Source organism: Chlamydotis macqueenii, chromosome 7 (assembly GCF_036417535.1).
Source record: "Chlamydotis macqueenii isolate bChlMac1 chromosome 7, bChlMac1.mat, whole genome shotgun sequence".
Taxonomy (NCBI): Eukaryota; Metazoa; Chordata; class Aves; order Otidiformes; family Otididae; genus Chlamydotis; species Chlamydotis macqueenii.
Window position 1 is genome coordinate 19284546 of NC_141562.1, and position 13893 is coordinate 19298438.

A 13893-nucleotide genomic window follows, 5' to 3' on the forward strand; every position below is an offset into this window, starting at 1 on the left:
AGAGACTAGCCAGTTATAGTAATTTCCATACCCAGGGTCCTCCCGTAGTTTTCCAGGTGATCTACCAGTGCCTCCATGGATGTACGCTTTGTCTCATCATGCTCCAAGTTGGGGGCTATTATGTCCCACAGTTTCAGAGGAATTGAGTCTGGTCTTTGTGCCCTGTGCCCACTACAGATCTAAGAGGGGAAGACAAAGAAAAGGACCAACCATGGTGACTGCAGCTGAGCCTGATCACAAAACAAAACAGCCCTGGACAGTGCTTATCCTACTATCTCAAGGTGACATCATAGGTTACAGAAATGTAGATGAGTCAACTATTGATTTCCAGGATTACACCAACATACTAGAGCAGAATTTGACCTATCTAAATACCCCTTTCACTTTTCCACTTCCCCGACACCACTGTGCAGCACCGTGTAGATTTTTGAACTGCTGCTAATCTGGCTCTCACATTACATTTCCTGTGATGACTTCACCCCTGAAAGACCAAACAATGTCCTTTACTTGTAATAAAACCCATTATACCATAGCTGGTATCAGTTTCCAATGCAGCAGTCATAGATCTTTCAAGCATAGGGGTATCAGACCCTACTCCCATCTCAAGGTAGAGAGAAGATTCAGATATCTGTGGTTTTCATTGATCTCTGATACAATAACTCAGTACAGGTCTCAGAGTGGAAACTTCCACTTTAGTCTCCTGTACACAAGCCGCTATAGCAAGTGCTTATGCTTATTTAACCAGATTTCTTTTAGCAATATGCAGATTTTCCCTCTGCTTCCCATAGATGTCTGCAAGTTCCTCTCCCTTTTTGGATGACTTGGTCACCTCTCTGGAGTCTTAAGTTCCCCATTTACTTTGGGGAAAATGGAGCTTACCCAGACTACAAACATGGATGTATAACCAGTCAGATACGGACAGCCTATTTGTCTGTCCAAGGATTGTTCTTTGTGCACTTTCCCAGATTCACATGTTTTATCAAGGTCCACAGGTTTGAAAGACCAAATGAAATATGAACTTCAGCATGTCAGGCTGAAATAGGTTGAATTTTTCATGGCTCCTGTTAATTTCTCACTATTAGTGTACCTTCGCACCCTTAACAGCCTCTGGCATTCAGGGCACATCCCCCAGTTGGTTGAAGAGATGTTTTTCTGATCCCCTATGAAATTTACTTACCTCTCCTATGAATCTGGATTTGGGCAAGTACCTGAGCTCAAAGTATGTTTGCCCACCATACAGGAGAATGGAGTAAAATGTCGCTGCAACAGCCCATGCATCAGAGAAAGCAGAGAAGATGTGATACTGTAGGGACTCAGGAGCACTGAAGTATATGGAGAGCGGCTCCTCACTGTCTCCTGTGTTAAGACAGAGATGAATCAAGACAAAGCCCATGACCAGAATTATCTTGCCCTTGCCATGGATGTAGATTTATCTTTGTAACCATCAGTAACAATCCTCACAGCAGCTGGACATGGCCAATAAGAAAACAAAAGAGGGAAAACTGTTCTTAGCAATAGCTACTAAACAGCCTACAAATTACCCACAAGCAGGATAAACAGAGCAGAATATGGAAAATAATTCATACTGTCCGTGTGAGACTTTATACCGCACTTAATAATTTAGAAGAATCTTGGCCACTTGTAAGTACATTCGACTGAGGGATGGAGGTCTCAGAGGAGTTCTGATGGGTGTGAAAAAAGGAGACTTTTAAAGTGTCTTCACTGAAGGAAGGCTGTGGCGCAACTCAGCCTTTACTACATATATAAGAATCCACATAGACACTCACCCTTACAATGTATGCCTAGGCTACGGGGCTTGTGTGGCTCCAGTAACAGGGTGGGAAACTGAGTGTACGAGCAAGGGCTTTGTCTAGGATTTCAAAGTATGAGCTGTAAGGTTTTGAAGTTCGCATACTCCTGAGCATTTCTGGGACAGTTTCATTATTTAACCTTTGACATTGTTTACAGCATGAGTTTTCCATAATTTCTGATGACTCAGTGAGCTAATCTTAGTCTGTTATGACAGCTTCACAGGCAAAGTTGCAACAGGTGTCACGTGCAGAGACTGCCTGAATTTTTATGTGCTTCCTGAACTGTTTTGGTTTTTTTTGTTAAAGCTATTTCCTTGTAAGAAGCACATGATTAACCCCATCTCCAACAGGTTTGAGTGCTTACTGCTGCTGGGCAGGTATAAATCATTCATCATAGCCAGCCAGCCCTAGGCAGGTACTCAGAATGACTGTTAGACTGCGGCAGAAAAAAAACCAAACCAAACAAAACTGTAAAGGAGGAGAACAAGTTGGGGTCCTAGCAATGGAATTCAGTTGTTTCAGTAGTAGTCAGGCTAAGAACAGGTGCTGTCTGTGGCTTCTTACATTTCATTCTTAGTCTTTTTGCATGTTTGTATCATTAATAATGTTAGCTCTGTTTATCATGGCTCTCCAAGTTCTTCACAGATACAGAGAAGGACAAACTCCCTGAGGATACTAAATCTCAGAGCAGAGCAGTGGCTCACAAAAGACCTGTTTATTAGTGAATAGCAGCCTAGTGAAAATTATCAACTTTTCCCAAACACATCTTCACCCCACCAGCTCCTCATGTCTTTACCTTTGATCTGCCCAGATTTGACTGTTTCGTAGGGACAATCGGTAGCTGAATAGTATCTCTCATCCTCTGGGGGAGTCAGCCTAGCCTGGAAGAAATCAGACAGCTTGACCTGCACACGAAGTGCTCCGGTTCCTTGTCGCCCACCTGTGACCACAATGAAGCTGGCTGGAGTGATGTTGCAAAGTAAGACCCTTTTCTGGTGACATGATCTGACAGCTCTGGCAATATCTTTTAAAATGCCTATTATAATGGATTGGGTGAGCTTATTTCTCTTTTCCTGCAGGAAAGCCAAGAGCGGGTTCCCATCTTCCATCATGTACAGCGGAGGCACTCCACAAGCACTGGACATTTGCAGCTTGGCAATGGACTCCTTGTCTTGACACAGAGCCACTATTTTGATCACCTCTTGAAACCTTTCACAGTCACTGTCAGTGGCATTTGTCTGCAAGATGTCATTCAGGGTCTGTTGTTTGGCTATGTAGATCTTTGAATTGCCTACAGGTGTGATACCTTGCACAACAATGCTGCTGGCATTTGTCTTCATCTGTCCCTTGAGGGTAAGATCAGGGAAGGTGACCTTCAGATGTTCTCGGAGAGCTGCCTCCACGTGGCTGGGATCAGCTGGGATTATTTTGTTTCCCAGCTCAGTAGCATGCGTGTATGTGCCATCCTTGCTGAAGAGTAATGGTGCAATGCAGTGTCTCACCTCACCCAGTGGGTGGTAAAGCAACTTTTGGAAGAAATGGTTGAGGATGATCATTGCCAATGTCTTCTTTTTAGTGGCAATTCTCATGCACCATTCCCACAGGCTTTGGAGAAGATGCAGGCACTCTTTTACTGCTCCTGTGACAGAAAAGTGTTCTGTTAATGCCATTGCAGAGGAGCCACCGTATCACACATTGCTGACTTTTGAAAAAGAATATGGCACCATGGTACAATGATTTGAGACAGGAAGATAAGAAAAATACTATTTATTTGCTGTAGCATCTACTAAGCAGAGCCAAGTCACCACAATCTCATTAAAAAGGCTGTGCCAGGTTGAACATCTGTAGGCAACTGTAGTGCTGGTTTATGTCTCTAGTGAGAGTTTTGTCTCAGGACCACATGGCTCAGTTCAATGCGCAGAAGAACATTCAGCTCAGAAAAATCAGGTAGTGAAGATCTCAGTTGCTTTATCCAAGAAACTGAAAGCCTAGTCTCATCTCTTTCTGAAAAGTTATTATTTTGTCATTGTCATCATCACCTTCCTCAAGTCACTCAGTGGTGATGATGCTAGACAAAAAGGGATAATAACTAGACATACAGTCAAAAATAAAGCATCTGAGACCTTTTGGAACAGTGACCAGCAGAGTAGTGGTGATTTTGCTATTCCCTGAAATCTGATGCCCAAATCAAGTACTGGCTTTGCCTGTGCCTCAGGCCAGTCCTTTATTTCCTTACCTTGTGTGTGGCTGGCTTGGATATGTTCAGTGATGCGCTCAGTGATCTCCAGCAGAATCTCCCAGTGTTTTTTCCCCAACTTTGTGCACACATGGAAGAAGAAGGGCTGGCTGACTGCAAGCAGTTTTTCTTCAAACACCTGGAAAATACAGAGAGTAACTGAGTTGTGTGTATTTACTGTGAGCTTCGCTGCTGGTGTTTGCTTACTTTCACATTAAGTAGCTGACTGCACATCTGACTAAAAGGAGGCATAAAACAAGTCTCTTGCCCAAGGGTTATGTATTTGCTGCTCACAGAGTAATGTCACACCAGTGAGAGATGGACAGGCCAGGAGTTACAAAAGCAATACTAGGACAGCGTGATCAGTTTGTTACGCACCTTTTCAGTAAGAACAAGAATAAAGATGTGTCTTATCATCCAGGGTACTCTCTGAAGCTGCTTCTGGATGAATTGGAACTGCACAACCCTCTGGTTTACACAAGTCACTGTTTTCTCCAGTGTCTTCAGAAAACGTTCCAAGTGCTTCAGGTACATTTCTATGAAATTTGGCCAGGGTATTTGTTTTTTAACAGCACTGGAGATGGCTGTTCTGATTTTCTGGTAGGCACTAAAACACAGATATTCATAATTTCTCTCCTCTGAAGGGACAGTGCATTTTGCAAAGACCATTCCCCTCAACAGAGCCTTCAGCTTTCCATTGTTTGTTGTGGAGACATGAACAAATATTGCTGCCAGAATCCAACAGTGTAGTTTTTCCTGCTGAATGCGAAGCTCCTGATTGGAAGCAGAGCTGTTGCATTGGATGAGATTTCTTACTCTCAGCTCTAGGTTCTCTAGGTTTGCCAACCTAGAGAAAGTCAGAAAATCCCTCTTGATGTTTTTGACCAAGACCTGACAGATCTGTTGTCTGATCCACTCATTGCTAGCATCCCAGTATCTCATAAAATAATCATCCAGCTCTTGAAAAGATACGTAGGACATTTCTTTCAGGATGTCTTCAGTTTCTGGACAGAAAATAAAGTAAACACATATCAGCTGGAACCTCCCAGAGTTTCTACCTAGTTTCTGTACTGGTTTACCGCCTACAGGGACCATTAGTCAGTTTGTCTGTCCTCAGAGAAGAGGATGTGTTTTGAGATGGTACTAGGAATGTATCAGTAAACATATTTACAATGTACCAGAAATCTGAATGGAAAGGAAGAGAGTCACTCCTTACTATTCTGTTAGGCATGCAGAGCAAACCTAGCACATAATTCTTCTCGAGGATCTCCCAGGATACAAAGCCATATACATATTCTGAATGTGGTGCAGTGGTCAAAACCTGACTACAGCTGATGTCTCTAATGAAAGAGCTGGTCTATTGCCCCTCTGAAGAGATAAAGTCTTGCTATTGACTACGGTAAGAATTGAAGTTGGCCCACAGCATTGCTGAAGTAGTGCTGCACAGACATGAGTGGCAACCCATATTTTAGTCGATTCTCACCCATTAAGACTATATAGGCCTACCAGAGTCAAGGTGAACTGTAACGCCTCTCTTATCATGCTTGTTTTATAGTTTATCTAGCTTCACCAGGCAGTCAGATGTACACCTAATGCCATAAGCAAGGGGGACACAGTTCATGCTTGCTTTCCCCACCAGTTCTTTCCTTTGCAGCTGCAGTGCATTGTTTATCAGTTACCACCACCTTAGAGCATTATGCCTATACAAATCATCTTCCAGTAATTACTCTGATGTAGATAAATACAATCTTTATTTTGCAGCTCAAGAGCACGACTGCAAAGGAAGGACTCTGTTGTGCAGGACATGAAAGTTCCTAAAGGCAATTGCAAGAAAGTCCTCCCAGCTGCTACTCTGTGGGAGTGTTACATGGAGGGGAGCACCCTGCCTGGGAGAGCATGACCAGTGTGTGGGAGCAGTCTGTGTACAGAGTGTATGTGCAGGAGCAGTACCTCTGTGGGGAAGCACTCTGTGCTGCAAGAATGAGTTGCTGAAGGAAGGGGTGCAGTGATGTCTCCTGTACGGTCTGAATGACTCCCTTGATCTATCTGACCTCCTGAAAGGGGCTGTAATACAAACATAGAGTACAGAGACATTAGTTGGCTAAATCCACCTCTGTTATCCTGCAGACACTCTGCAGTAAGTGCATGCTCAAAAATGCTGGTATCACTTACAGTCTCTGCCTGTGGAGGATGCAAAGGATGAAGTAGACTCTGGAAAGAGAAGGTGGGAAGTTAAGGAGAGCAAGCTCTTCTCCAGGATAAGATAAAATGTAAACAACCAGAAGGCACAATCTTATATAATCTGACATCGAAGAAGGAAGCTGGTTTGTGACTGATGTTTAGTACCTGGCCCTGTGTGGGTGCAGACACCCAAAGCAGTGCAGATCTGCAAACACTTAGGTGTCATTAAAGGTTTAGGATTTTAGAGGCAACAACTGTGCCTGTCCATCTGTTTTGTGAAGTGTTCAGCACAGTGTTTGGGTTTATTCCCCAAACCAGGTCAGACACTGAAAATCTGTCACAAGAAATACATCCTTTATCTGAATATAAAACTGCTGGCCAGAAAGTCATAATTGGTTCTACACAGCAGTGGCTTGAATATCCTACATACCTCTGGCTATCTAGAGAGTTTCATACTATTGAAAAGAAATTGTTTCAGCTTCTCCTCAAGATATGCAAATCTCACTGGAGCACTAAGATTTCTTGGAATTCTTTAGGCAAAATATTTTAGGCTGTCTAAAGAAAGTAATTTCAAGTTGCATCAGAGGGCATTTACCTTTAAGCAGAATATATATTTTTTTTTCTCCCTCTGGAACCAAAAATCTAGATTTCCCAGATAGAGAGTTTTGAAAAAACTGCCACAAGACTGTTTTGGTAAAACTCTCAGGATGCTTTAACATCACCAAGTGCAGACAGTGTGACTTTACTCTGTCTGTGGTTCTAGTTGATGCAACATGAGCTATGTCTATCTTAGAACTCATTTATGGGCACAGAACTCTACCCAAATTAGACAGTTGTGTCTCATCATGTATAGACATCACCTTTGACATTTTAAAGTAAGGCAATCTGTCAAAATCCTCACTGAAGTAGCTATGTAATAAACTGTTGGGCTAATTTGCATCCTGGATAGACTGATGGAGGAAGCCTGGACTGATGGAGATAATCTGGCAGAAACTTGGATCAGTATTGCTTAGCAATCCTTAATGACCCATACTAGAAACTGCCTCTTTACAAAGCTGTCATCCTCCTCCGCCTCCTCCAGGGCAAAATAAACTTCAAACTAAATTAATCCAACGGTCAAACATGACAAGATCTATGATCTTACCTGTGTCTATTTCCCTCAATACAAGCTGTTTCCTTCTACTCAATGGAATCAGTTTTCTATGACGATCTATAGTTTTCTTTATTTTGCGGAGAAGTTGTGGGTCATTGACTTCTACTGAAAAGCAACATTGCCATAGACTGGGCAAAGTGTAAGTAGCATCGAACAAAAGCAGTACAATTCTCCTCAGCTTATCTGCAGTTACAAGCATGTCTAAAAGAGTCTGAAAGTATTGGTCTTTGTAGACTGGTATAAGTGTAACAGGGATAATTTTCATGGGTTTCTGCATGGCATGTATGATGGTATCTCCACCAACAAAATTCCTGTAACCATGGTAACAGCAGTAATCTTCATTCTCCAGGACTTCCACAATCTTCTCATTAATAAAGCTGTCAACAGCTATCTGCTCCTTGTTCCGTGGTGCAGGGGCAGATGGGATGTAGAGGTCATAGCAATACAGTTTATGACAAATGAGGTCACCTGAAACGATACAAGATGAACAGTAGTACAGCTCACTCCAATCAGTCGGGAATATTGGTTTCACATGGGAACATCCTTCCAGGAAATACAGTTAATTTCACAGTACAATGACTGCTCCTTCACTAGGAAGAACAACATTAGTTTTGCCTACTGCAGATGCATTTGGGCAATGTATAAACACGTATTAGGGTCGGAGTGAAATTATATAGTTTGAATGAAAGAAAAATATAATAGAATTACAGAACAGGCCAGATTGGAAGGGATCCTTAAAGACCATCTGGTCCGACCTTTGTGGGAAAAGGAGCCTAGATGAGATTATCTAGCACCTTGTTCAACTGCATCTTGAAAACTTCTGATAATGGGACTTTACCATGTCCTTGAGGAGGTTGTTCCAGTGATTGATTTTTCTCACTGTAAAAAATTTCTTTCTTATATCAAGATGAAACCTCTCCTGGTGCAAGTTGTACCCGTTGCTTGTCCCTTGTCTTCTCCATGTGGCTGCTTGTGAAGAGAACCTCCCTTCTCTTTGTAGCTGCCCTTTAAGTATTGGAATACTGTGATGAGATCTCCCCTGAGCCATCTCTTTTCCAGGGAGAAAAGATCTAACTTCTTTGGTCTTTCCTTACAGGGCAGGTTCTCCAGTGCTTTGATCATCTTTGCGGGCTTCGGACCATCTCCAGTCTGTCCATATCTTTTTTGAACTGTGGGGATCAGAACTGAAAAAAAGTACTCCAAGTGTGGCCTGACTAACACTGAGTAGAGTGGGATATGGTTGTCATCCCAGGTGCAGGATTTTGCACTTGTCTTTGTTAAACTTCATACAGTTCTCGCCAGTCCGCTCCATACTGTAGAGGCTTATTGGAAGATCAGTCTCTGAATAAGCTTTTGAGATTCTTGCGTTTATCCTGAGGACTGTCTAATGTTTTAGCTTAGCAAAAATGTTGAGTATGGATGGAGATCTGATTTTGGAGGAGTAGGTTGTTTTCTTCCCATTTTATTCTATATGCTTATAATAGTTAACCTGAAATTGAGATAATGTTCTGGGAGTGAAAAATGGCTTCCCCTGAGTGATTTATGAAGTGATTCCAAAGGACTAATTTCAAAGTTACATTAACTGAAGTTAAAGTAAAAATACCTACTACCTTCAACAGACATTAATCCAAGAGGCATTGATGTAATCACCAGCCAATCTGGGCAGTGACACTGCCATCCAGACCAGCCCCACGCAAGGTTCAGACTCTGCACACACTCCAATGTTTGAAGAAAACAGTGATGTTTTTTCAGGGTAAGGTTTTACTTAAGTCACTCTTGCATTTGGTTCTTAATAAAAATTAAACTTGGCACAAATTTAAATGTTGTCATCAAGACATTGATACTCAAGTAATCAATGTTTGCTCTAAAGTTCCTCACTTATGATTTTAGAGAGAATGATCACTTCCAAGGGTTTTCCTTTCCCCATCTTCTCTAATCTACCCCCATAGAACAGGGACAATGTTGACCTCTAATAGAGAGCTTGAGGGATGTTCCTGGCTCAGAGAACAATGCTCTGAGCCTGCAGACCAGCTGCAGTTTGCAGCCTACTTGGATTGGTTTTGGAGACACTTACCACATTTCCTTTCTCCACACTGCTGACAGGTTTCTGTCTTACTGTTAGTATTCATCCTTCTCAGGGCATTTGTAAAGTCACAGAGCAAATGGACGAGGCATTCACATGCGTGCGCTTGATCTCTCTCCTGTACTGTTTCATGTGCTGTTCTCGATCAGGCACATCTTAAGCTGAAGTAGATCACCATGGGCTGCCTTTTCATATTCCATGGCCAGACCAGAGTCAGGGATGAGGATGAAGCCTGGAGGTCAGACAGGTTAAAGGAGAAGGTTGACAGTAAATGTTAGGAGCTAAAGAATCATTACAAGAACAGTTTGCAGGATTTCAGACCCTCACAGGCAGTAATGATCAAGGAAGAGTGCTCTGAGCTATCATCAGGCTATCACCTTTTCTATGTGTTCTAGCTCCTGCACTGTGGTATGACTGAAGTCCTTGTGGAGGGGACATAAGATCAGGTTCTACAAACATTTATGGCATAGGAGGCTCAGTTTGCTTTCCCCTGGAAGCATTGGTGGGGTGATCTTAATTGTTCTCCTGCCTTGCTTTGTAAGTATTTCTTTATAGATATCCAGGTGGTAACTTGCATGTCTGTGAGGATATTTGTATCATAGAATCATAGAATCACATGGTTGGATGGGACCTATAAGATCATCTAGTCCAACCGTCTTCCCACTACCATTGCTGCCACAGCTACTAAACCATATCCTGTAGCTTCTCATCAAGCTGCCTCTTGAACACTGCCAGGGACGGAGACTCCACCACCTCCCTGGGCAGGCCGTTCCAGTGCCTTACCACTCTTTGAGAGAAAAAGTTTTTCCTCAAGTCCAATCTAAACCTCCTCTGGTACAACTTGTGGCCATTTCCTCGGGTCCTGCTTGTTGCCTGGAAGAAGAGGCCAAACCCCTGTTCATCACAACCTGCCTTCAGGAAGCTATAGAGTGCAATGAGGTCTCCCCTGAGCCTCCTCTTCTCCAGACTAAACAATCCCAACTCTCTCAGCCGCTCCTCATAAGACTTGTGCTTCAGACCCCTCACCAGCTTTGTTGCCCTTCTCTGGACACGTTCCAGGGCTTCAATGTCTTTCTTGTAGTGAGGGGCCCAAAACTGAACACAATACTCAAGGTGCGGCCTCACCCGTGCCGAATACAGGGGGATGATTACCTCCCTGCTCCTGCTGGCCACACTATTTCTAATGCAGGCCAGGATGCCGTTGGCCCTTTTGGCCACCTGGGCACACTGTCGGCTCATGTTCAGCTGAGCATCAACCAACACCCCCAGGTCCCTTTCCTCTTCACAGTCCTCCAGCCACTCAGCTCCGAGCCTATAGCGCTGCATGGGGTTATTGTGGCCAAAGTGCAGGACCCGACACTTGGCCTTGTTGAACCTCATGCCATTCAGCTCAGCCCAGCGATCCAGCCTATCCAGATCCCTCTGAAGGGCCTCCCTACCCTCAGGCAGATCAACACCGCCACCCAACTTGGTGTCATCTGCAAACTTACTGAGGGTACACTCAATCCCCTCGTCTAGGTCATCAATAAAGATATTGAACAAGATGGGCCCAAGTACCGACCCCTGGGGGACACCACTTGTAACAGGCTGCCAGCTGGACTTGACTCCATTAACCACCACCCGCTGGGCACGGCCCCCTAGCCAATTCTTTATCCAAAGAAGGGTATACCTACCCAGTCCACAGGCAGCCAGTTTCCCTAGGAGAATACTGTGAGAGACCGTGTCAAGGGCCTTGCTGAAGTCCAGGTAGACCACATCAACAGCCTTTCCTTCATCCACCAGTCTGGTCACCCAGTCGTAAAAGGAAATGAGGTTGGTCAAGCACGACCTGCCTTTCGTGAACCCGTGCTGGCTGGGCCTGATCCCCTGGATGCCACTCATATGCCGAGTGATCTCACCCAAGATGATTTGCTCCATAACTTTCCCAGGTACTGAGGTCAGGCTGACAGGCCTGTAGTTCCCCGGATCCTCCTTACGGCCCTTCTTGTAGATGGGAGTCACATCGGCAAGCCTCCAGTCCTCCGGGACCTCCCCAGATAACCAGGACCGCTGGTAGATGGCCGAGAGCGGCTCGGCAATCACCCCCGCCAACTTCCTTAGCACCCTAGGATGGAGCCCGTCCGGTCCCATGGACTTGTGGCAGTCCAGATGGAGAAGGAGCTCTCTGTCTCCACCTGTACCACAGGGGGTGTACTCGGCCTGGCATCCCAGACTTCCAGATTAGGGCATAAAGTGCCCTGAGGATACCTGATCTGCCTATTAAAGGCAGAAGTAAAGAAGGCGTTGAGGACCTCAGCCTTCTCCTTATCCTCAGTGATCACATTCCCCGCTGCATCAAGTAAAGGGTGTAAATGCTCCTTATTTCTTCTCTTACCACTGATATATTTGTAAAAGGATTTCTTGTTCTCTTTTACTGCAGTGGCCAATCTGAGTTCATGCTGAGCTTTTGCCTTCCTAACTTCCTCCCTGCATACCTTAGAAACTTCTTTGTAATCTCCCCAAGTAGCCTGTCCCTTCTTCCAGAGGACATAGACTCTCTTTTTCTTCCGGAGCCTCAACAATAGTTCCCGGTTCATCCACACCGGTCTTCTTCCCCTACGGCTCGCCTTACAGCATTCAGGAACAGCCTGTTCTTGTGCCTTTAAGATCTCCATCTTGAGGAGCGTCCAGGCTTCCTGGACCCCTTTACCCTTAAGGAGCGACTCCCAAGGGACCCTCGCAACAAGCGTCCTGAACAAGTCAAAGTCCGCCCTCTTGAAGTTCAGGATAGCCGTTCTGCTAGTGATCCTTCTGACATCTCCAAGAATAGAGAATTCTACAATTTCATGGTCGCTCTGCCCAAGACAGTGCCCAACCTTCACGTCTCCCACCAGACCTTCTCTGTTAGTAAAGAGTAGGTCAATCAGGGCACCACCCCTGGTAGGCTCTCGTACCAGCTGCATAAGGAAACTATCTTCCACACCCTCTAGGAACCTTTTGGACTGCTTCCTGTGCGCTGTATGATATTCCCAGCATATATCAGGGAAGTTGAAGTCTCCCACAAGAACGAGTGCTGGCGATTGCGCGACTCGCTCAAGCTGCCCATAGAACGCCTCGTCCTTCTCTTCATCCTGATTAGGCGGTCTATAACAGACCCCCACCACGATGTCACTCCTACAGGCCTTTCCTCTTATCCTTATCCATAGACACTCAACTGTATCATTCCCAACCCCAAGCTCTTCAACGTCAAAACAGTCTTTAATATAAAGGGCCACACCACCACCCTTCCTTCCTCGTCTATCCCTTCTGAAGAGCTTGTAGCCTTCCATCACAGCACTCCAGTCGTGGGAGTGGTCCCACCACGTTTCAGTAATGGCAACCAGGTCATAGTTATCCTGCCGCACAATCGCTTCCAGCTCCTCCTATCTGTGCAAAACACCCAGGAAATAATGTTCTGGTGTTTTCATTCTCATCTAACAATCCATATTTCTTCCAGTAACTGAAATGCTACAGAACAAGATATAGCATGGTGGGTCTTTTCCTTTTCATTAATGTAGTAGGATGTATCACTGCTACATTTGCAGGTATGCTTGCTACTTTGCTCAGTTTCCTTTTCCAACTGTTAGCCATGCTGCAGCTGGAAGGAGTTTTCCCAGTAGCCCTCTTCTTATGAGGATCAAGGTTTATTAATACGAAGCTCAAAATTAAATAGTGAAACTATCCAACTGCCTCCTGCTGGGTCCTAGTTTCTGGTGCACAGGACTTTCTCACAGTTTTCTTCTATTCCCTCCCCACCAGGCAGTTCTCTCGAACCTCTCCAGATAGCTCCCTCAAACTGTGGCCAAGGCCACTACAAACTCGTTGCTCAGAGCAGTTGATGTGCTTTGCTTTGTCGTACCACACCTCGCCTTTTCAGTCTCTACATGTCTCTCTGTGCCAGACCATACCACACAGCTTCTGATTAGAGAAGAGGACTAATTACAGGAGTAACTAAACTGAAAACTCATTTAAAAGGCCAATGTTTGTCTAGGACATTCAGTATCTCAGAAGAACAGATCAATCACTGTATAGCCTAATTCCTGCTTTGTAAGTGATCAGATGTTGTTAGAGTTTCAGTAGAACTGTGTTCTACTGGGTCCTCTTTGGGTCTAAAGGAATTTTCCACAAGTCCTTATATGCAGAATTCACCAAATTTCAGCTCCCACTAGTTTTTAGTGGGTATTGAATCCTTAATGCCCTTTGGCAGATTAAACAATCGTGTTCTGCCAATAGATGAATAAAAAGTTTTGCTTAGGAGCCAACACTAAACTACTTCTCTCATTTCTGACTCCCCACCACAGACTTTTTAAAAGCCAGAGGATATAAAACAAGAGTAGCTTCCAAGAAGGACACATTTTGTAGTGCAGTTTTTGAATATGAGAAATGTATTGCATCCTTGTACTCCACACAA

General features: G+C 44.3%; 1 protein-coding gene across 1 annotated transcript; it reads right to left on the bottom strand.

The window, feature by feature from the left end:
* Positions 1-5: 5 nt before the first annotated feature.
* On the bottom strand, positions 6-8503 carry LOC147600092 (uncharacterized). The gene is made up of 8 exons (XM_086752399.1): positions 8317-8503; positions 7373-7849; positions 5998-6111; positions 4426-5051; positions 4048-4186; positions 2608-3450; positions 1178-1356; positions 6-179 (listed from the first exon to the last, which is right to left on the bottom strand). The coding sequence occupies exons 1-8, from the start codon at positions 8501-8503 to the stop codon at positions 6-8; spliced, it is 2739 nt and encodes a 912-aa protein (XP_086608525.1).
* Between the last annotated feature and the right edge of the window lie 5390 nt (positions 8504-13893).